This window comes from Drosophila albomicans, chromosome 3 (assembly GCF_009650485.2).
Source record: "Drosophila albomicans strain 15112-1751.03 chromosome 3, ASM965048v2, whole genome shotgun sequence".
Lineage (NCBI taxonomy): Eukaryota > Metazoa > Arthropoda > Insecta > Diptera > Drosophilidae > Drosophila > Drosophila albomicans.
Genome location: NC_047629.2, coordinates 175,387 through 200,602, shown reverse-complemented (window position 1 = coordinate 200,602; position 25,216 = coordinate 175,387). Strand labels below are relative to the sequence as shown.

Below are 25,216 nucleotides of genomic sequence, written 5' to 3'. Positions count from 1 at the left end.
AATATGCATGAGAAAACCACCGGAGTAAGCTGAGTGGGTGTTTGCCTTAGGTGGGTGAGTGTTTTTCGAGGGGTGTATTCGTTAAGACGTAAGTTTAATGTTCCGACTAGCCAACAGAAGCAGCAGCAGCCAGAATCTCATTTAGCAGTTTCTTTGCAGCTCCTGATCCTGTTTCATCTGTCTGTTTATGTGCACCACATAAAACTATCAATTTATTGCTGCAAAATCGTTGCGCGCTGTTTCCTTTTGCTGCTGCTTCCTTCAGCTTCCTGCAGACGACGCCCTCACGCACACACACACACATATACACATACACATTGAATCAACTGCATTGGTGTGGTGGTGTGTGTGCGTGTGTATGTTTCTATATAGATTGCATTGCGAGCTCTCGTTTCGTGGGTTTTGTTATTATTGTTGGCAGCATTTTAGGCGCCATGCCGACGAGACAACAGGCGTTTCGCTTTGGCTTTGGCGTTGCTTTTGGCTTTTGCTTTTGGAGTTTGGCTCTCTTGCTCTTTTGACTCTTTTGGGGAGTGGGCGAAATAGGTTTTCTCTCGCTCGAACTTTGTTACAACATTTTCAACTTATTTTTGCGGCGAGCTCTTATTCACAGAACTGCCTTGCATTACGTATTCGCCATGTACTGCTCTCTCTCTCTCTCCCTCTCTCTCTCTATCTTTATCTCACTCTCTCTATCTTTATCCATCTCTCACACTTTCGAATGCCGCTTTGTCGACAAAAATAACAGCATTTGCTTTTTGGCTGCCCCAACACATACACGACAGCAGCAGCACCAGAGACTCAAAACCTGCTCCCTTCTTCTATTGCTTCGCAACTTTTGACTTGGATTCACTGCTCAGCTGCGACTTGGCAACAGCCAAATCCTTTTTATGCTTTTGATTTTTTGACACTCGACGTGTTGTTGCTCTGCTTGTTGTTTGTTTGTCATGTCTGTTGCTATTATTGTTGTAGTTGCTCTTGCTGAGGGTCTTAGTGTCAACATGCGTTGACTCTTTCAAGCTTATGTCCTGGCTTATATGGCATAGGAACAGGATGTCGCAACTTGGTACAGTTGTGTCTTATCTACATAAGTTCTACTCCCACTCCAAGATCTAAACTGGATTTGCATTACTACTCGAACAAGTGATGAATACAAATTTCACATGAGAAGCTGTCAAAACTTTAAAATTCCATAAATTTGCATAAGCTGCAACAAAGAATCACCCCTTTCGATGAAATGCAATTGTCGATAGACTCTTTATTGCTTTCAAATCAAACAATAACTTAGTAAGAATTGAAATTCTTTAGCTCTTGAATAATTTATCTAGTTGGTTTTTATGTTAGGAAACGTTTAACAGGGTTATGCAACCTTAAATTGATCGAAAATTTTGTTAAATTATTTTATAGTATAAAATGTGTAAAATTAAAAAAAAAAAGTTATTATAGCTGTTAGCGACAATTTATCTTTGTTAATGCTCAATTCATTGCCGACAGCTTGTTTAAACTTTTGCCAAGCCATTAATATGACTTCTTTTGAAAATTTGCAATTATAAAAGAAAAGTTTTTGCAATTGGCAACTCGACGCAGCTGCCCACTTTCTGTTGGCTACCTGTAGGCGTTTCAACTACGGAGAAATGCACATCGAGAAGCAGCTCACAAATGAAAAATAAAATAACTTCTGCTTGCTTATTTCGATTTATTGCACTAACGATAAGCAACTAAGGCGACGACGCTATAGAGGGAGAGAGAAGAGAGTAAGAGAAAGAGAGAGCGACAATAAACAAGCGCAAAAATCAATTTAAAGTTCAATAGCCTCGCTTGGCCCGAAAGGAAAAAAGATTGCAAATAGAAAAGGGGAAGGAACGCCAACAACAAACTATACCAAAATTTCAGCCACGGTACAACTTGCAAGTTGCAACTTGTGCACCCACTCAAACAAACCATCCGAACTGTGTCTCTCTCTCATTCTCTCTCTCTCTCGCTCTCTTTCTCTATGTTGGCTCTTTACAGTTTGTCTTACAGTGTGTGTGTGTGTGTGTGTGTGTGTGTGTGTGTGTGTGTGTGCAAGTTATTTGTGTGTAAAATTAAGTTCAAAGCACAAAATGTGGGTTGACAACAACGGCAAATGGCCCGGTCTGAAAAGCGAGTGCTGAGTTGCGTTGACTGCAATGTAAATGGCACAACAACGATAGCAAAAACTATGCTAACTGTAAGTAGTAATGGTTGTGCACCTTCCTTTTGTTATATACATATGTATGTATGTACATATGTGTTTATGTTTGTATATGGGAATGGATCAAGCAACGTCAAAACGCACAGCTTTCTAACCAATAAACCGATCTGGCGACGCTGCTCTGCATTCAATTTAGTATATAATTACCGATAATGTAGTTTGAGTCATTGATAATAAGAACAAACGAAAGAGTTCTACTTTAAATGTGAAAGACGATATCAACTCAAAAGCAGTTAACATTAAAAGAATTAAATGCCAATTACCATAAATGTACATATTATTGCAAGCGCGTAAGGTGCTTTAACTTATGTATAAATACGAGCTGTCATCGTTGATGCGATTTATTAAATCAGTACAAATATATGCATTGCTATCAAGTGGCGAAGAGTGGGCGTGGCCAAACGTGCGCAAGTATCCATTGACGCAATTAAATACGATGTCGGCGGCGACCGCGAAGCACATTGATAAATGGCAATCGACAACTCTGTTGTCGGCGACAAAGTCATCATCGTCATCATCATCAGCATGATAATCGTCATTGCTTCAAGCTCTTCAAAATGCAAATGTCGCTTTAGCACGCCACGAGCCTTCTTCAGTGGTGGTATTGGTTCGACTTTGACTTCGTGTTGTGAACAATGGGTCTAATGAGGCATTTCGCGCCAGAATCACATTGGCACTCACAATTTTTTCACCTGCACATCAATTGATTTCACACAGCAGAAGACAGACAGCAGACAGTTGGCAACATGAGGCCGTGTTCATTTGGCAGACAAACGAAATAACACACAACACAACACAACTGAGAAGTGCCGAAAGGGCTGTAGCCCCATTCCCCATTCCCCTTTCCTATCTAAAGTAGCTGTTCTGACGGGGCGGCCTGTGCTAAACAATTGAGTGTCAAGTTGCGCACATTGCTTATGCACTTTTTGCAGCTGTCACTGTTTCCGTTTGCCATTGCTTGTAATGCGCATTAATGTATACGAGTACAGCAAGGTGATTCAGCAGAACTGGAAGTCGTCGTATTTTCTTGTAAGGCGTTGACAACCTGTACAGAGAACTCGGGACATGCGGCTGACAAGTGTTGAAGGGCAGGCACTTATTTTTTTTGCTTTATTTGGAGTGTGAATGTGTGTGCGTAGAAGACACTTGTAAAAAAGCTTCATTAATGAAACTACAGTTGTCTCAGCTGGAGTGCAAAAGTGTTCGCTACTTTCGAGCTGAATGAATGAAATGTGCAAACGCAGCAAAATGTTGCAACTGCATTGCATCGTGTGTACGTTACGAGTGTCGTGTATCGTATTTCAGTGTGATTTACACCCAAGTGTGACACATACTTATGCGACAGTCACACTGTTATGACAAACGGGAGCTGACATGCCACCTGCAACAGATCAAGATAAGGTGTTTACTGAATGGAGTCGAGTTTGAAATTAAGGAAAGAATTTAATGTATGTTTGAACATATTTGTAGAAATCCGTAGAACTATAAAAGCTAGGAAAATAGACTTGTCATAAATAAGTTAGGACAATTGCAGTTTAGAATACAAACATGAAATATGCACCAGAAACATACTAAAATTCAATCTGGCAACGCCAATTATAAATAGCGCCATCTATGGAATTTATTCATACCTAACTGAAGTCACTTGTGTGCTAAATATGAATGAATAAGAGACAAGCAAATTGGCAATACACAATATTCCATAAAATAAACCACTCTGGATATTGCAATTTGATTTTATTCTTGTTTATAAAATCTGCCCAGAATATCAAAATACATAGCTGCAACAAATTCATATGCTTATCTAATAAATATCCCGTTAACATCGCAAACACATTTGCCAAAAAATAAGAAACAAAGTGTTGAGCACAGAAATGAATGAATTTAATTTCGTAAAATGAAAGTATTTGTAGTACCAACATATAAATGTGAAAAACTCAACAAAAGGCCAACAATCCATGTGCGGACATATCGGAAAAAAGAGACGAACAGAGAAAAAGTGTAGCAAAACTACAGCGTTGCTTTTTTCCAATCGCGAGGTACAAAAATAGCGCAACAAAGTCGTCGAAAAATTGGAGCTGTGGAGCAAGTGAGGGGGGAAAGGATGGGCGGATGTGACGGCGAAATGGGTAAACGTATATGGGCAACTTCAACAAATCTCAATACGCAAACATGTAGCCAGGAGCAACAATAACAATGACAACAACGTCTGTGTGTGTGTGCATGTGCGTGTATGTATGTGTGCATGTGGCAAAATGGTTGAAACTAAACCGGAGGCGCCAACATGTCCTACAAGTGATTTATTTTTATGTATTTGTTTGCAGAAAGAAAAAAGCATCGCGAAATTCCACAAAAAATAATGTTGTTGTTGTTGCTGGTGTTGTTGGCGTTGCTGGTGCTGGCGTTATAACTGTTGTTGTTGTTTTTGTTGCTGTCTCCGTCATCGCTGCAAGGGAATCCTCGTTGGCCTGGCCAAACAGCGGGTATCCTGCAAGCACCGAAAGTAGTAAAGTAGCAAGTAGCAAGTAGCAAACGTGCAACTATTTATAACATAGTATGCCGCTAAGCATCGACAACGACAACGTTGTGATGGAAAAAGGGGAAGGGGAAGGGAAATGTGGGAAAGCAGCAAATAGCAAATAACGGAGCATACTTCTATGCGGGTGTCGTTGCTACAACTTCCAACATTTAGACGCAAATCATGGCGGACATTAGCGTGCTCAAAGTTTTGCTTGGCAAGTTGAACGATTTATGCGGAAAGTTCTTACCTGAGTGTCGGTCTGCGGCGCATGCAACATTTATGGCAAAAACTATTTTGACTAACTGTGCAAAAACCTTTACGTTTCATGTCTTCTGTCTTTCAGAGTGCCCCACCGCAATGGATGGCATGGAGCGCTTCGCATGCCCCACACCGGATCTGCAGGGACGCTATCGTTGCATAGACGATCATGTGCTATGCGATGGCTTCATCGATTGTCCGGAGGGCGAGGATGAGGACAGAAGATCCTGCATGTTCTACAAAACGGTAAGTTTTCTACTCTTCACTTTCGATTGTCATCCTAAGCGAAATATGTGAGTTTTAATTTCGTTTTTCTTCTCTCTTGTGCTCCTCCAATTTCAGACGAAAGCTCATTTGGATGTGTTAGCAGATGCGTTATTGCGCTGGGCGCGAGGGCGTTAAGTCTACACACATTCACACAAAGGCATACACACACAGACATAACATACACAGACATACATACATACATACAAACACACACACAACAGCTAGAGAGAACCCACGTTAAACATAAATTACAATTAGTTTTACGATATATATTTAAAATTACACTTTCAAACATATTAAGTTTAAATTTGTCCAACACACACACAAACAGATTACACACACACACACACACACATACACATACTGTTAAACCAACCACCCGCCTGCTCGAAACCCTAAAAAGAAAAGTATTCAAAAAGAAAAAGAAAATCCAAGTTACGGTATGAAAAAAAATGGTAATTATTGCCAATTGAATATTTCTGATAATGAAAGAACAACTCTAAGAGGCAGCAAATATAAATAAAAGGTATGATTTCGATAATTACTACACTATTATTAATTATTGATATAAACAAAAAAATAATTAACAAAAACAAAAAAACAATAAGCAGATACTCAATAAAAAAAAAGAAATTACTCAAAAAAATGGCGTTAACATTTCGAAAGCTATAAAGAAAATCCAAAAAAAAAAGAAAATGAAAACCAAATAAGCAAATGATATTAAAACAAAATGTCGCAAATTTCCCCAAAGTGTTTTTCATTTATTGTTTTGCGCATTAAATCGGGCCTAAAATATTTTAGTATATATTAAAAGCAAAACTAAGTATTCAAGAATATATTTCAAATATATATACAACAGAATACGTATACGTATCTGTATATTTATATATATATATATACGCATATCTATATAAGTATACAGATATGCATATTTCGTGTACATTATTTAACTATACGTGTATTAAAGTTTAAATGTTATAGCAGCAAAACGGCAAACAAAGCAAAACAAAACAAAACAACAACAAAAGAAAAATAGAAAAAATGAATCAAAAAATGCGTAAAAGGAGCAGAAAAAGAAAAGCGAAAGAATGAAAGAAAATTATATATACATATACACAAAAAGAATTAAAATGAAAAAAAAAAACACGAAAAAAAAACAAAATAAGGACAAAAAGAAAACAGAAGCAGATAATTATTATATATAGTAAATATATACATATAACAACTAAATATACAATTAAAAATTGACATAGGTTTTATTGCAATGATAATGCTGATAATATGAATACGAATGCGATTGCGAATCCGTTTGCCACTGAAAACTGATATCGGATAAAACTGATATTATCATGTTAATGATAATTCTAATGCTAACGAAAATAATGATAACTAATGATGATGCCGTAGGTCTACGATTGTATTAATGATATTTAAAAAACCAAAAACAAACAATATATATATACAAATTACATAAAAATAAACAACAAAAACATTTACAAAAAAAAGTGGAGAAAAACTAATACAATGAAGGTATAACATTTACATAACAAAAAGACTTGACTTGATTATACTGATTATGATTGATAGTTGAGATTATCATTTATTAATTACAAAAAAAAGTTTATGCATTTGATTTACAACAATATATATATTTGCCACTAACTCGTATTTATGGCAGCGACAACTCTGATTTAAATACCATAATTATATGTATGTGTATTGTGTATATAAATTTGTCAAACTACATTTGTTTTCATCTAGTTTAAGCTATCCTTTCATCTGTATGTAGAAATCATTTTACCTGCGTTTTTTGTATATGTCTTAATTTAAGTTTTCAAAATCGTATTTCGTCTTACGTTATTATTTTTCATATATGAAACAGTTCTCATGGAAATGGCAGCTATGTAGTTAAGAAAAATTTATTTAAATCAAGTATATTTAACTAACAATGGACTTATAAATATATATATATATATAAAGTAACAAAAACAAACATGAATTAAACTTATACAAAAATAATATACTTATAATGTTTAGTTAAATGCCTGTAAAAATGCTAAACATGAAATCGAAAACTCGAAAAGGAAGGAGAAGAATGAACCTATTATAATAAAAATCCATATGATTTACCTCAGTTCTTTTTTGTTTCTCGATTCTCAATTTTTGCGTTGAATAATTAAAGTTGAAAGCAAATACAACCGTGGACTGTACTAAAAATAAATTTAATACAAGAGATAATATAATTATTAAACGTTAATAACTTTGGATAGCTGATAAACGACAAAGAAAGAATGACAAACAATGATGACAAATTGTACATTTTAATATAATACCTATTATTGTTATTATGCATACAGAGTTCCAACAAACAATCAATTATGAAAACAATCAACAACACATTTTTAAACCGAATACCCAAATGAAATTAAAATGTTGAAACGGTTGTGTATGCGGAATGACAACTAATGAATAAATAATAAATTAATCCATAATGAAAAGTGCAAAGTTATTTTCCAACTTTTGTTAAAGTCTCTTTCTCTCTTTCATCTTCTTCTTCTGTTTGATATACATTTTAATGCCAACTATTATGGAAAGAATAAAATACAAAAATATTAATGAAATAACATATGAAATTGCGAGCAATAAAATTTCATATCTTATACACAGTACGTATAAAATGCAAATAATTATAAACAATTTATCAAAAGATTTATGAATAAGTTTTCGTTTGCTGGCACACAGTTCAAATGCTCTAATAATGCAATATACGACTAAAGAATACCCTGTGTACCAGCAACCATATGGCAACGATCTTCGTTAAAAGTATTCCAAAATTTATTCGAAATTATTTCATTTTCAGTATTCAGTTTTAATTTCAAGATTGTAGTAATTTGATTTTCTAAAAATAAATGCAAAATAACCCACCTTTATATATAAAACATAATATTAATAAAACATAATAAACTAAACGTTTTCTAAAACTCGACATAAACATTGCCGGATTAGCAAAATGATATGTATAAAACTATAAGCCGAATTAAACTACATCACAACATAAGTATGTTAGCCCTGCAAACCCTTAATAAACAAAAAAGAAAAGCTAAATAAGAAAGTGAAACCCTTTATCCCATAAAAGGAAGCGCATCCGAAGAAAAAAAAAACCAAAAACCATAAACAAATCAAAGTAAACAAATTGCAAAGCGACAGAAGGAAATTTTAATGACATTTTTGAATGAGAATTGAAATGAACGAAATGAAAAATATACATATACATCTATTTTTGGCCTATTTTTCTATAATCAAAAAAATACCAAATAAATGGAAAACAACTTTTTAAACTGCAACAAAACAAAAACTAAACTTTTATAACACGAAATACAGATGAAAAACAGTAAAAACACAAAAACAAAAACAAAAAAATACAATTCAATTCATTTGATTTGCGTTAATTGTATATACACATAAGTTTATTGATATTTTCTATGACATTTATTTATTTGCAGTCAACGAAGATCGTTTTAGTGTGTTCTTAATTTAGTGCATTTCGTATCATTTCATTCATTTTCTCGGCAAAGAACATTTTGCGTGTAAAACTTTGTATATAAATATTATTAATATTAACTAACTATCGATAAGGTAATCTCGGATTTTTATTTCAATTGTTTGCAATTTTGAGATTTAAATTGACTTTATTTAAATACACAATAAAATACTTTCGAGTAAAACGTAGAAATATATAAAAAAAAAAAAAACAAAACAAAAACAAAACAAAGAAAAATACGAAAAACTAGCGAAACGTATAAACAAAAATATATGAATACAACTAATTGTTAAATGTTCAAACATAGACACACTCACACACACACATACATACACACAAACATATACACACATACGCATATATACAATATATATATATATATAAGTATATAGAGAACTCTCATACAACACGCCAGTCAATATGCAAGAAAAAGAAAAACATAAGGAAAGGTAATAAAAAGAATAGATAACACTACTTGTATTTATTTGTATTTGTATATTGAAAACACAAAAGAATCCCCGAAACAATAACAACAACAACAACAACATGAGCAAGAATGCAGCAAATGTCTCAAACGCAATTGCCATTCGCACAATTTCCAAAAGAAAGATGAAACAAGTAATTAATTAAAGTTCAATTGGAATCCTAATTTTGATCTCTTTGTACTTTGTATTTGTATTTGCTGTACATAAGTTTTGCCTGCATCTCTATCTTAAACTATCTGTCTAACTCAATCTCTCTATTTGTTATATCTATCATTTGTTTAAGAACAAACACAAACACAAACAAAAACAAAGAACAAAAAAATAATGTGCGCATTTTTGCTGCCATTCTTTTAGTATAATTATAATTGCATTATAATTTACTGTTTACTTATTAAATCTATTAATAAATTATATATACGAATATTATTAAAATACTAAAAACGACAACAACAACAAGAGGAAAACAAACCAAAAAATATCCAAAAAAAAAAAAAAAAAAAAAAACAAAACAAATCAAACGAAAAACTCTACATGAAGATGAAGAAAACAAATACACAACTTAATATACACTGAAAACAAAACCAACAATGCATTTCTAATTTCATTTTGCGACACCTTTTCCTTCCCACTACAGATGCAAATCTTCTGAATCAATATTTCTGTTGAACTTTCTTTCTTTCTTTAACTTCCCCTCAAGGAAGTGATATTCCAGTTCGCCAGGTTTCTCCACAACAAACACTTCAACACAAAAGACATCAGAACACAGAATACACGGTAAGACTTTACACCTTTACATACACCTGCAGTAAGTTCACATAGAATACAACAAGTTGAAGCTACACTAGTGTCAATCTATGCTTTATAATCACAAAATTTTGCTTTCTCTCACCACATAAATGATCAAAAGTTTGCTGACAAGTTGAGCTCACTTCAGTTTTTCTCTTTCCCCAAATTGTGAACTGTAAGTAGTTTATGAAACAGTTGAAGTGCAATTCAAAACTGAAAGCTTAGATAATTTCATAGGCAACTTTGAAAGTATTCAAGGAATTCTCTGAGGCCAGGGAGTTAACCACCTTCAACACTTAACGCAATTTCCGAGTTAGTCTGAGTTGATGCCAAAAGGCAATCCAGTTATCATTCCAACTTTTTTGTCTACTTAACTTATTCCTCTCGCAACACAAACTTTTCAACAATGCCCAGGCAAAAAGAATTTTTTCATCAAGTTTTAATCAAATAAATAAGCAGCAGTAATACAAATAGATTAGTGAGCATAAATTAATATAATAAACAAAATATAAATATATGTGTTAACCAAGCGAAATGAAGTGTAATCTTGAACGATATAGATGGAATTTTAGAGCGTATTCACAATTGATATTTTGAATGAAAGAGAATAGTTTTTTGAGCTGAACGCAGCTGGAAATGGAAAGTAGAAAAGCACAAAGCAGAAAACAGAAAACAGAAAATATTTTCAAAACATAATACTTATTACATAATACTCGTATAAATGTTATTTAGTAAATGAATGTAAATGTATTACCAATTACTCGTAACCAATTGAAACATTTATCAAAAAGTTCTAGCTGGTAGCTCGTAGAGACAAATATCATACAATTTTGCTGAGCACTTAAGTATTTCGCAATGGAGCTTTGCAAAAAACAAGAATTAAATATATGATTAAAGAGAACTTATAATTATTGTGTTAGATGTCATACAAAGCAGCTTTTTTAGAAGATAAGTGAAAGCCTGGAGAATTGTTGAAAAGTTTAGTTCAGCCAGAACTGTAACCACAATTGAGTATCAGCAACATTGGAGGCTGCATGCAAATCGAGAGCGAGCAATTCATTTAATAACGTCAAAAAACTGTTAACGCAAATATCGTATTGTTGGTGGCGGCTCTATGGAAAAGTGGCCTTCAATAGGCATCAGGTGTTGTGCATCATTGATTCGTCGCTGCTTTTTTTTTCATCGATAGATAACCAAGTATAGAGAATGGAAGGGAGAGAATGCACAAGCCAAAATGAACACACAGCGCCACAAAAAGCAGCACTCAATGCACACAACCAGAGCCACTGATGCAATTCAATGCCACTTTTATCTGTTACATTTCTCTCTGCACAATTGCCGCCATCGATATGAGTCAAAAAAATACATATATAGTAGCTATCAATAACTCTAGTGTTTCCACAGCAGCCTGCTAAATTGATAACTGACATCGATTTGCATGCAAATTGTTGAACTCAATTGTGGTTCTTTCTGTTTCTCGGCACAACAAAATGCAAGTGAAAAATTGCAGTTGCTAAAATGAAAACTAAAGCTAAACGAGGCGCTGATTAAACTATTTTTATAATTTCATATTTCTGTTATGTGGTGAGAAGACAAGTTACAATTTCTATTAATTTCACTAATATGCTAGGTTTATAATCAAAACAATTTACCGTAACATTTTAGTTATGTGGTGAGAAAATTTACTCTTGAATTCCCAAACTAGGATTCCAATTAAAACTATTCTTTGTACAATTAACATCATTTCAACTTTATTAATTATCTAGAATTATTTAGTTTCTAAAAAGTACTTTTCACTTTTGAAATAACTAAAAATAGTTAGCTTTATTACCATCCATGACACGCGACACACAAATGTGGAAATTTGTTGCGCAGTTTAGCAGCGTAGTTGATTATGATGACTTACCCAGATGGAAGAAGAACTCGGCGCTGATTGCGAGTTAAGGCTTTGCAAATGAGTGACAAGAGCGCAATGAGTGCAGGATATGAACATGAATATGAACATGAACACGAACATACACGAGACACTGTGAAGCCGGCATAAAAGTTGTGTTCATCACATAGTTTTGTTTCATTTAATTTGCATGCTGCAGTTTTAGTTGACGACATTTTAATTTGAATAAGTCGCTCGACGAGTTCATTAGAAAATAAATATGTTCTTGAACACACAGACAGAGTCACACACACACACTCCTGTAAATGTCCGCACTGGTTAAATGTTAAACAATATTAAACAAACACACACACATTTGATGGCAACTTTAATAAAAATATCATAAATTAAATTTATAAATGGCAACGTTAAGCACACATATTGAATATTTATGCAATTCATTATTATTACAATTGCACGCATTATTGACAAATTACTTTTAATTTCAACAATTAGCAAACAATTTGCACAACTGCACATTTATGTGATAATTAAAAACGAAACGAAAAATACAATTTTTATTACATATATATATATATATATATAGATACGTATATATATGTAAATATATTGCACCACAATTGCACTTACCAAACAACAAAATTAAAAATATCGAAAAAAAAACAAAACGAAACGAAACCAACAATCAAAAAAAAAAAAAACACTCTGAACTCTGAATTTAGTAATTAATTAATAGATAAACTCTTTACATTTAATTTGTTTAGTTTGTGTTGAACAAAGCACAATTTCCACAATTTGCACAAATTAGCACAAAACTAGCAAACAAAAAACAAAAAGGAAAAAGAGATGCAACTGCTAATTAAACATATTTATTGGGGACTCATTCAACGCGTCCGTCCAGAGTTTTGTGCAAAGCAGAAAGTCTTCCACCAGCACCAACAAACACAGTTTACGAGCAGTTGATATAAAGTGGAAACAACTGAAACTGTGCAAAAGTGAACGAACACAGAGAGAGCGCACACTTTGGACGCCAGCTGAGAACCCAGAAACGAAAAATTCTTGAAGAAATCAAAATATTTTCGAGCTATAAAATAAGTAGTCACAAGTACCTTAAAGCAAAAGAATCGTTGTATGAGTGTGTGTACTCATAGATATCATCGAGTATGCACCGAGAGAGGGAGATAGCAAAGCGTAGCTACAAACAACAACGTAACAAATAGACCCTGCACTAACACTAACTGCAACTGCAACTGAAACTACAACTACAACAACAGCAACAGCTACACTATCCTGTATCCTGTCATACACAAGCAGCTTGAAAGCAATCCGTCCTGAAACTGAAACTTTTGAGCAGACAAATTCTTCAATCAAATACAACTCGGCTTGAGCAAATTCGATGACAACTACTTAGTAGAGAACGACTATTTAGAACCCTCACACACACCAATACATAACGCGCACACGCACACATCCAAACCAAAACAAAACAAAACAAAACAAAAAGAAATGCACTTATAATGTAAATGTTGTGATTTAAATGCACCGCCTCAAAGTATGCACCAAGAAATTTTTGAAAAATGTATTTTTGCACAATTTTTAAAATCGCACGAACCAAAAATTATTGATGAGAATTAAAACAAAATACTAATACTACTAACGAAATTGTATTGTATTTCAATTGTATAGCAATTAAATTGATGAAGCCCCTTAACAATTAACAAACCAAATATATTTATAAATATACGCGAAAGTTATTAATATTTATTCAAATTATATTACAATTAAATGGTCAACATGAAGAGAGATTTTTGTATTCAGTTTTAATTTTGTGTCTTTTAACTTTTCAACAAACTCGGGAAAAGTCTGCAAACAAAATACTGAAAAACAAAAAAAAAAACAAAAACAAAAAACGAGAAAATTAGCCGAAACCTTCAATTGATGCAGCTAATTGGCCCAGGGTCAGTGCTCTGTAAATACAAATACCAAATACTTGTACTTACTTGAAAGGAATGCTATGTAAATAAGCCACGAAGTAAATCGAAAAACCAAACAAAACAAAATGAAAACAAAAACGAAATGAATTGAATGAAGTAATAACTCAAAAACAAGCAAAGTAAACCATAACCGAAACAAAAAAAAAAAAACCAAAAACCAAAACAAAATGAATGAGCATCGTTTTTAACTTTAATTATAATGGTTTATGTAATGAATGGTAATCCACAAAGGAAATCCTACTATTAATTTCTAAGTCATTTAACTTGTAAATTATTATGGTTATAAATGTATAATATAAATGTAAACATACAGCAGGCAGAGATGGTGCCGCAATGTGTACCCCTTATGTGTGTGTATGGTTATAAATTATGCGAAAATTATGTCTGCCTACGAATCTATATATACATATACATATATACACTTAACTATAAAGCAAACCAAAACAATTTACATGTATTCCAGACTAACTGGACAACAACAGTAGCAGCTGCATTCAACTTGAAGTCGAGCAAACTTTATTATTGAAATTGAAATTGAAAACGAAATATGCGGCAGATGAAATGAAATGAATGAAAAATGTATTACAAACAAACAATGCAAGAAAGAAAGAAAGAAATAAAAATATATACATATACATATATACACATTAAAACAAGTAAACCTAATTTATGAGAGATATATATATATATATATATATATATATATATATAACAAAAACAACAAAATATATGTAAAATTAAATAAAACGAAGCCTCAGTCAGTATAAAATTGATCGGTTTATTTGATTTTGTCACTTCTTCGCCCGAAACGTGCTCTCATTCTCTGTTTGAATAGATTTTTATGGCACCCATCCACCTTTACTTGTAGATCAGAGGAAAGAATATAATATCCGCTCTTACAGCATTTACTTTTCCATATGCATTTATTTATAGCCCGCAATTTTCGCTTTTAAGTGATGATTGGCGGCCACCGTAAAATGCAAATGAGTTTTTTCTTCCACATTTCATATTTGCAAAAACGTAAGTATTTCTTTTTTTTTTGTGTTCCTAATTGCCATTGGAAAATGTACAATTGAAATAGAAGTACATAATTTTGAAATATGTTTTCAAAAGGGATCCTTCAAGACTTTGAAGAAATGCTTTGATGTTTATTCTTGGCTCAATCACTTCATCAAATGCAAACATATAACTCTTATATTTTTTGAGTAACTTGATCCAAATGGTAAATAGATATGAGTTTCTATTTTAGACCGAGTTGAGGCAAATTTAAGCAGCTATCAGCAATTGAGAGGATTCTCATACTCTTTTGTTTCCATGGAAACCAGCTTTAAGCGGTTGGTTTTTAATGACTCCAAGTGGAGTCCCATGTTGACCAGCTGGGCAACACTAAAGATAGCAACGATAGCTGCGGCTCGGATCTTTGGGAATTCGCGTAAATATTTTTGTAAATAAACAGGTATCATAAATTTTAATTAGTGCCGGCCGAAAACTAATTTCATGCGAAAAAGACCAGCTTGTAAACGTGGGCGCAGTGCGCGCGTGGGTGCTGTGGGTGTGTCTTAAGTCAATTCGGTCCGAGACATAACTCATACGCCATGTGCTCGCTCATGGAGCACCCCATTGCACCCCGGAGTATACACGAAAATTTATTTTGCTTTTGACCCTCAGCCTTCTCGCTGGCTGAGCTGTTGTCTATTTACGTTTAATTGCCTGCCTTGTTGTTGTCTATTGGCTTCTCTCTATTTATCTAATTACAGTTGCTTACAGTCGCATTTTCCTGGAAATCATTGCCAGCTGTGGCGCCTGCTTTTATGCCGATGTATTATGACGTTCAGGTAAATAAAAAGTCGCGCCGTGCCGCACTGAGCGACATAGGCTAAAGTTCACCCAACATGACATAGTTCAAATTCGGTATCGCGTATCCTGTGTTTACTGCACACACAGCCACCACGAAATCTGACATGACCTTTAACCTGACATGTGAATGAGCAAAGCGGGCAAACGGGTTTAATTAAAGTGGGACAAAAAAAAAGCAATCTAGACGGTCAGTTGACCGTTGAATCAAAAAGGGCAATCCAAAACCACTTCAGGTCCTCATTGAAACCGAGTTTTCTTGACCCCGCACCCCGACGCGATAAAACAAATGCCAGAGACTAAAATTGCATATGCTGGCATTTGCACTCTCGCTTCGCCAACGCACTGCAAAGCGTCCTTAATAAATGGGCTTTCTAGCCTACTGCAATTTTTATCATTCTCAGCGCCTCAACTCCCACACACGCAGCGATTACATGTGGTTTAAGTAGGTGTAATAGACGGAGCTGACTCTGCACTTTGCATTTCAAATCGAAATCAGCCTACCTTTAACGCTTGATTAAAGTAAGCGGTTTAATTGTTTAAGTACTTTGTTGTAGAAAAATAATGGCAAACATTTTCAATAAAATTAAAATTCTATTGTCAAAGTGCTGAATTTAAAAACATCTGTGTTTCCGAAGTATATAAATATAAATATATTTATATTTATATTATATATCAAAATGGCTCTAACTTTTATAGTCTCTGTGATCTGCACATTCATAATTCTGGATTGTTAAATATTGTATTATTTATTTATTATTTAATATTGTTATATAGTATTATTCCAGTGGTTGACTTTTAGCTATTAACATTCTAGAAAAAAAGGAAAGTGTTTTTAACATAACAGAAAAATTGAACGCCAAAAAACGGCAAAAAAAATTTGCATTATATGTATACATATATCTATAAGTCATAAATGCATTTGTTTCACCATGTTATTTCCAAAATGATATAATACATTTACTTACATATGTATATGATTCATTTTGGGAAAGCAGTTTTTGTTTTTAAGGTATTATAACTTTGTGATGATGTATGTAACAGGCAGAAGGAGCAATAAATTATATATATTCAACTGGTCTCCACATGTTTGTCTGTCCGTCCGTCCGTATAAACTCCTAGATCTCAGAAACTTTAAAAGATAGCGCTATAATTTTTGTTGACAGCACTTATTATTACTGTACATGTATTATGTATCACGTATGTTTTGGAATTTTGCAACGCCAACTTCCGACCCGCAAATTGAAAAACATGAATCAAGGAAGCTCAATAATAAAGTTCACGATTAAAAATATACAAGTCATTTAAGAAATAATTTAGTGTCTTTGGTTGACAATCTACTGTATGGTATATCTTGAATATCGATATACCAAATATAGTCATCAGTATATTTTTGTATTTTTTTGGTATATTTATTTGGCAAATTTTAAGAATATTACCGCAATGTTTTTCTTTTATTGAAAATAGGTAGTGGGTATCGATCACTTGTTTACTTTTTATTTTTCCTTAAACAGGAGAAAAAACATGTACAAAATACTAAACGATTGAAAAAATTAAATTTATATTTTTGGACATTGGACATTTGGATGACATTTTGAATGAACTGCATTAAATATTGGTTCGTATTGATTTTCGCAAAGAGTATTCAGAAAATAAGCCAGAGCGTGCCAATTAAGCTTGTTATACATCCTTTATGGAGTCGAACAAAATTAAAGGTTGCCAATGCACAGTTAATGGCAGGTTGATATATTTAAAAAAAAGAACATTAAAGAAGGTTTGTCGAAAGAAAATATGCGGAATAATGTGTCTATGTATTTTAAGAATAGATATTCTTAAACCGAAACTTTTCAGATTATTTTGACGTAAATTGCGTAAAACTCGAGAAGTTCTTAATATAATGTTGTATGATAATTTGGAAAACAAACATATTTCGATACTATTTATGTACTCTGTAATTTTGAAAGTACTAAACAAATTTGTTAAGCTATATTTTATACGGATGTTCAAATGAAAAACTAATGGGCACAGAATATTTCATATTTAAGTATTTTTGGGATTTTTTTTTGGCTTTGTTTTATTTTTGATTTACATATTAAAAAGAAAAACGTATTTTACTAAAAGTTAAAAATTACACTTAGTAAATGAGGTGCATGCAAATTTCAGTCAAGAAATGAAATCAGCTTTCAGAATTCGAAAAGCTAAGAAAAATTCGCTTAAGAACTTATTTTTTTGGCTTGAATAACCAAATGGACGCCCTCGAATTGTCTGTCGGTCGCAATTCGTGACATGCAGTTGACTTTTTAGCTTGAATCGATGCGTTGTACGTTGTACAAACAAAAAATAAATTCATCTCAACGGAAAATTCACTAATGCAAAATGTTGCGGTCTATTTCCATAACAGTTTTCTAATATTTGCAAGTTGGATTTAGCTTTTGGCAAAGGTCCTGGCACGTTCCATCCTTGGCTTAACGCACCACAAACACTCACACATACACACACACACACACACACACACACCATGGACCACGAAGAATTTCTCCCTCGATTTTGCGTGTGGCAATTGCCACACAGAGTCGCCACCACTTGAGTCAGTGGTCTGTGGTCCGTGGTCCGTGGTCAGTGGTCAGATCCAGGGCCATTGTGTGCACTGGACATTAGCCCATATTCTTGTTGATGCATTCTTCTGGTCTTGGTCACAAGATGTTCTTTATGGCATCATTAAAGTATCTATACTCGATAAGATGCAAATAAATTGCCGACAGTGGGCAGCAGAATGTTGACATCTCTTTGTGATGTGGCAGCCCCGCATTAAATGTGTTGAAATCAACCAACGCAGCACCGCCGCAGCAGCGTTTGTTGGCCTCTTTTGCTTTTTTGCGTCTTTCAACCATTCACGAATGTATCTCACTCTAAAGCAGCGACAGCAAAAGCAACAGCAATAGCAACATCATCATCAGTTGTTCTCATTTACTTTCGTTGGATGAAAATATGCGATGCGTTGTTATTTTTGGCTGGCATCGCTGGCATTTTATATAGAGCCTTTATTAATATTAATGATGTGCGACGCTCTTGTCTGTTCATGCTCCGTGCCTGTTGCAAAATATGTTCGCATTTGCCTTTTGTTATGGCTTTGATTTATAAGCAAGCGTCTGATCATCCGCTTGCTGCCCATATGGAGTCCGAAAAGATTTGCCAATTTGCAAGTGCAAGTGCAACTGCGACTGCGACTGCGACTGCGACTGCGACTGCGACTGCGACCTATGGATTTCAGTTAGCAACAAAAGTGTCGCTCTCTCGCTCTCTGTCATTCACATTGTCCAGGCTGACATTGTTTTGGCCAAATTTGGCACAGTCAACTGCAAACTGCCAACTGCCAACTGGCATGACAACCAATCAAAAAGCCATCTGCACTTGCCAGCCGTCAGCTAATTTGCATGTTGATCCGGCAAGTGACACCACAGACACAGATACAGAGACAGAAACTGCAACAGCAACTACAACTACTACAATGGGTTACCCAACACTTCGTTACTCATGTGGCAGTTAGTTAGTTAGTTGTTCGTGTTGCTGCTGTTGCTCCGGTTGTTGTTGTTGTTCTTGTTGCTATTGTTGCTTTCTATGTTATTGCTGCCGCCGGCCACTCAAAGTAATGTCAACTTCACGTTCCATGCCACCTACTGTAGCAACAATTTTATTGTTAAAATGTTGCCGGAAAATGGCAAATGGCAACCAAATCCTTTGGGCCACCCCTCGAAGCGCACCCTCAACCGTTGTTCACCCCGCAAGTCCATGTCTCATCCTTGCCTCTATAAACTGGCCTTCCGTTCTGCACTATGCTGCATGCTGCATGCAAACAGTGGCTGCTGGCTCTGTTGTTTGTTATTCTTGTTGCAACATTGTAATTTGGTTTGGTTGTGCGCATTGGATTTTTATGGCTTCGTGGCCTTTACATAACGCCCTCGAGCAGTCAACAATGGCACAAAATGGTGTCATTGCTGATGCCTAACTAAAATCAGCAAAATATTCAAATTAAAATGCACATATGAATTACTAGTTTGTTTTATGAAATTATATAGCTGATGAGGACTAAACGAAGTTTTCTGAATATTCATATGTATATTTATGACAATATAATAAAAAAATAAATATCTTTAACTTATATAATTTGCGCTCATAGTTCGCAACAGCGTCGACCACAAACAAGTAACGCTTTGTTATCGATTCTCTAATGTCTTGTTTTTACCGATTTTTTCTTAATGACGTGTTTTCTTTCTTCTCTTATCTTCCTCATTCCTTCCTCATAGCATCCTCATTTTAAATGTTGTGCAATAGAAACTTTTTTTTAAGTGTTGAGTAGTAAACCTTAATTTAGTTCAAGTGTTGCGTAGTGTATAGAAATTAGCTTTAAAATGAAACTCTACGGAATATTTTGAATCAATTGCATTTAACCCTTTACCCCATTGTTCTTTTCATGCAGTGCAGTTTTCTAATTTATTTGCCATACATTTGGGTTAGTTTTTTGTGTCACTTTTGTTATCAAATCAAATAGTTCGCCTTGGTAGCTTTTCTGTTGTTGTCATAAGCCGATTGTTATGTTCCATATATTGAAATTGCATTTGGGTATTTGCCCTGTCAGCATCGAAAGCGATTGAGTGAAAAAGAAAGAGGTTTACGAGTTGACGGGAAATTCACTGTGGCCCCAGACAGTGGGACGACGCGACGATGCGAATCACTTATCTCAATTGTATTTATTTTTATATGTATTACGTACATGTGTGTGTGCGTGGGTGTGTATGTGTTAATTATCTTTGTTGAATTTAGCGTTTAGAGCTGTCAAAAGGCGACATCAGGGCGGCACCTGCCAGGTAACAACGGCAAAGTAATACTAGAAAGATAATTCAAAATAAGACCATAGAATACCCTACAAACAAATACCTAAGGAACGATATACAAGCAGCACGCCTGATAAACACTGCGTAGTCTCTTTTACAGCGAATCAGGAAGAAGATCGCGATGCTGACGAGTCTAAAAATGCGGCTGCTAATCAGTTGACTTGTGCGAAGCGTTATAAAGTTTTCAAACAGGTGTGAGCTAATGCGCTGAATGGGAGTGTGTCATGCTTTTTTTTTTTTTTTTTATTCGGAGGAACTAGATCTAATACTAAATATAATAAATATAACATAACATTAGGCACTAGAATATAGAAAAAAGGTTAGAAAGAAAACTGTCAAGGAAATTCTCGTGGTACTGCCGTGAGGTATTGCTTCACGAGACCTTGACGGGAGCTCACTCCCCTCCGTTACGCCTGCGGGTACGTTCCCTTTCGAGAGTTCGTAGTGCGGTGGTCACTTTTTCTGCATAGCTGCATACCGCTGACCAGTATTCCTCCTTCTCCAGCATACGGTTCACAATAGAGTCCGTCGTGACTCTACATCCTATCGCTTCTTCGAGCTCTCGTCTCTCACTAGCAAAGCGCCGACAGCACACTAGGATGTGTTCCGCCGTTTCTTCAGCTTCGGGATAGCAATATAGGCACATCGGGTCGCTGTCGTGTCCAAATCTACATAGGTAGCTGCGGAAGCAGCCGTGCCCACTCAGGATCTGCGTCAGATGATAGTTGACGAATCCGAAATTTCTGCTGACCCATTTGCCTATGTTTGGGATCAGAGCATGGGTCCAGCGGCCCTTACTAGATGTGTCCCACTTATCTTGCCATTTCCTTAGGCACTCTGTCTTAAAATTGGTCGACATGTAGTGAACATCCTCCATCTGGTTAGCCCTCTTGTGATTGTAGCTGTGAGTCCTCTCTAACGCCAGAGTATCCAACGGCATCATGCCAGCTATCACTAAAGCGGCTTCATCCGATATGGTCCTGAAGCCACTGCAGACTCGCAGCGCGCAGAGTCGATAGGTCGTCTGCATCTTCCGCCTATACGCCTTCACCTCCATTGCTTGCACCCATACTGGAGCGCCATAGAGCATTGTTGCTCTAACCACATTTTGTAGCAATAGTCTCCGACCTTGCTTAGGGCCGCGCGTATTTAGCATTATTCGACTCAATGCCTGCCCTACGACAGCAGCTCTCTTACCAGCATAGTCCAGGTGTTCGCGGAAGCTGAGCCGCGTGTCGATTAGGACGCCTAAGTATTTAATGGCTCGGCTCGACACTATTGAGGTCCGACCAAGGTTAATGTGAGCCACTTCGACGATCTTTCGGCTACTTATCAGGACCGCTTCAGTCTTGTGATCGGCCAATTGCAGCCCCACTGTCGCAAGCCAGTCTTTGACAGTGGCAACCGCTGCACTACAAAGTAGCTCAGCGTCGCCTAGTTGTTTCGCTGTCACCACTAAGGCCACATCGTCTGCAAAGCCGACAATGGTTGCAGACTCTGGAACGTCAAGCCGCAATATGTCATCGTACATGATGTTCCATAGTAGCGGGCCCAACACTGATCCTTGCGGTACTCCTCCAGTGATGTTGAACGATTTGGTTCCGTTATCCGTTCTATATCTCAGAATGCGTTTCCTGAAGTAGTCCTCAATTATTTCCATTAGGTAGCTCGGGTGTTGAACCGCCTTAAGGCGCCTATAATGCAGCTCCAGTTTGCAGAATTGAAGGCGTTCTTGACGTCCAGAGTCATGACTATGCAGTACTCCTTTGCACCACCACGCCATCTTCTGCCTGCTATGGCTCTCCTTGCTATGTCCGTTACTTGTGAGATAGCGTCTACGGTTGAGTGATGCTTTCTGAAACCATATTGCATGGGTGACAGATCTCCTGCTTGTCGGACAGACTCCTCTAGCCTATGGCTCACCAGCCTCTCCAATATTTTGCCTGCTGTATCAAGCAGACAAATCGGTCGGTAAGACGACGGCGAATCAAGTGGCTTGTTCGGCTTTGGGATCAGCACCAGATTCTGCAGTTTCCATGGGCGGGGAAAGACACCTTGCCTCATACACTGTCAAAGTGTGTCATGCTTGTGTGTGTATGTGTGTGAGTGCGTGTGTGTGTGTTGTGATGTGCGTGTGACAATAAGACACATTAGCTTTGCTTTCTTTCCGCATTGTTATGGAAATATGATGGCTATGAAAATACCAAATAATTCATGCGTTATAATGCCCCTGCCTTAGGTTGCCATTGTGTGGCTGTCACTGTTCATTTGCCTTTATGACAAACTGTAGACGGTAATGAACCAGTTACATCTCCGCATCCTCATCATCATCGAAGCCCACAGCCTTGTCCGGGTAGAATTTCTTTAGCACACGATGCACATCGGACACCAGCTCCTCGTAGCGGGGAAATTTATCCCGCCTCGGCGGTCCCTTGGCCAAACCGGACCACAGAACGTGCTCCGAGGTGCGAGCATTCTGGGCAACACACACCTCAAAGGCTCCGTCGCGAGGCACTTGCTTGCCATTCTTGTTGCGCACCAGCTGGAACTCGCGCTCCGGTATGCGTTGCTGGAAAAAGGTCAAGCACTCGTCGGCCTTGACCTGGAATATGGGACACTCGGTGCTGTGCTCGATGAAGAAAATGCTGCGGTCCTTCGAAAAGTGTTCATCGTCACCCCAATCGACAATCTTGTGCTTCTTTTTCGGTGGCATTTTACCCTGAAACAACCACTAACTAGAATTTTGTAAAACTTTCGTAGCCTGAATGATGTTCTGCACTTGACATGTATGCTAGTTGGAATTAAAAATACCATCCACAATTAATAATCTCATGTGTTGATTGATGGCTCTATGCCTAGTTTGTTACGTTTTTTATGCTTTTGGCGTTGAATGCAAAACCATAAATCATTTCAAGAATATTTCAAGTGTCGCAGCAGCAACAGCAGCAAAGGAAACGCTTTCCAAAAACACAAATAGCGAAAGAGAAACACGAAAACTTTATACAGTTGAACCATTAGCTGAGCTATTTTAAAATGCATCAGAAGCACCGAAAAACAACAAACAACACGCAGTGGCACGTTCATAAAAAGAAAACATTGTTGTTAATTTGGCAACGTTGACAGACAACGCGCACGGACAATAATCAGAGATTTCACAAACAACCAAAGTTCCAGTGTGTCTAAGTATATACAAATTAAATAAATGAGCACATAAACACACTACTACAGTCTATGCTATTCTATATATTCCTCCAGATAGATATATCGACGCATCTGTCTTCTACAAATATCACTTGTGGAAAGCATTTTATTTATACCAGACCATAAATAAAATGTAACTAAAAATAAATGAGTGGACAGTGATGAAATACTTTTCAAAATAACAGCTGTTCACATTTAATTATTTTTACATATAATATTTCGAAAAGATTTAACTGAGAAATTCATTGCAAGTAAAACAATTTCAATATTTAAATTTCAGAGCAACTCGCTAAATAAATAAACCAAAAATCATTTGAAAATCATACTATTCAACACAAATATACTAAACTATGTAAACATAAACTGAAATTTTTATTTATTTATATTTTAAATATTTGAGCCTTTAAACGGAATCAAAAATGTAAATTAAATCATATTTATTAATTGAAATGTATATTTTGTTAGATAAAAATGTGAATTATGAGAATAATGTAAATACATAAGTGCATTCATTCCCAAAAACATTAATTTTTCCCAGAATGGATTATTTATACAATTTGTTGAGCACAATACTACAACATTCGCATAAAAGCAAAATACTCCTGGTCAGAGAATTTTCTTAAAAAACGAAAATACAATTTACAAATGAATAAAAAATGAATACAACAAAAGTTACGGAGCAACGTTAGGGTCAATAGCTGTCCCATTCGTATATCTCATAAATATTAATGCCTGTATTTGTATTTAATGTTCCCAAGTTTTCAAAACGTTATTCAAATTATTCAAGCACTCAAACAATGCATTCGACAGTGAAAAATAAGGTGGAGGAGGAGGAGAAGTATTTAAGCAAATCGAACTCATAAAGAGTAACTAAATAAATGTATTGGCAGACACAAACATGATTCTGAAAAAACATTTATGCATGCAAAAAAATTTATGGAAATATAGCCAATGCAAAAAATAATAATAATAATCGAGTTTAAATGCGGCGCCCACAGTTGTGCGGCGAGCACAAACTTAAATAAATAATTTCATACACAGAAAAAGAAAATTATGCGCGAGTATGCGTAATAAAGTATATTTATATAAATATATTTCTGTATCTGTAAGTGTATCTGCATATGTACGCAATTCTCCACATACATATTTCAGATATATTTTTAAAAAATCAAAACGACAAATCTCGCGGCGAGTTCGTACGTTGCACAGCATTTTGAAATACATCAGATGCCGAAGTCGACGTCGACGTCGACGGCGACAGCTACGCTGGCAGCGTATGTTTGCCCCCAG

General features: G+C 35.6%; 2 protein-coding genes across 2 annotated transcripts in view; one reads left to right on the top strand and one right to left on the bottom strand.

The window, feature by feature from the left end:
• LOC117569287 (LIM and SH3 domain protein Lasp) overlaps positions 1-14,062 on the top strand; it is a 47,162-nt gene extending 33,100 nt beyond the window's left edge. The window contains exons 2-3 of the mRNA XM_034250393.2: positions 5,098-5,258; positions 5,355-14,062. Coding sequence (XP_034106284.1) covers positions 5,098-5,258; positions 5,355-5,414 — 221 coding nt within the window. The 3' untranslated portion in view covers positions 5,415-14,062. The remainder of the gene's footprint in view (positions 1-5,097; positions 5,259-5,354) is intronic.
• An 8,818-nt stretch (positions 14,063-22,880) lies between these two features.
• LOC117569283 (selenoprotein H) lies at positions 22,881-23,543 on the bottom strand. Its single transcript, XM_034250389.2, has one exon. It carries the CDS (start codon positions 23,436-23,438, stop codon positions 23,031-23,033), a length of 408 nt encoding a protein of 135 aa, XP_034106280.1. The 5' UTR covers positions 23,439-23,543; the 3' UTR covers positions 22,881-23,030.
• Between the last annotated feature and the right edge of the window lie 1,673 nt (positions 23,544-25,216).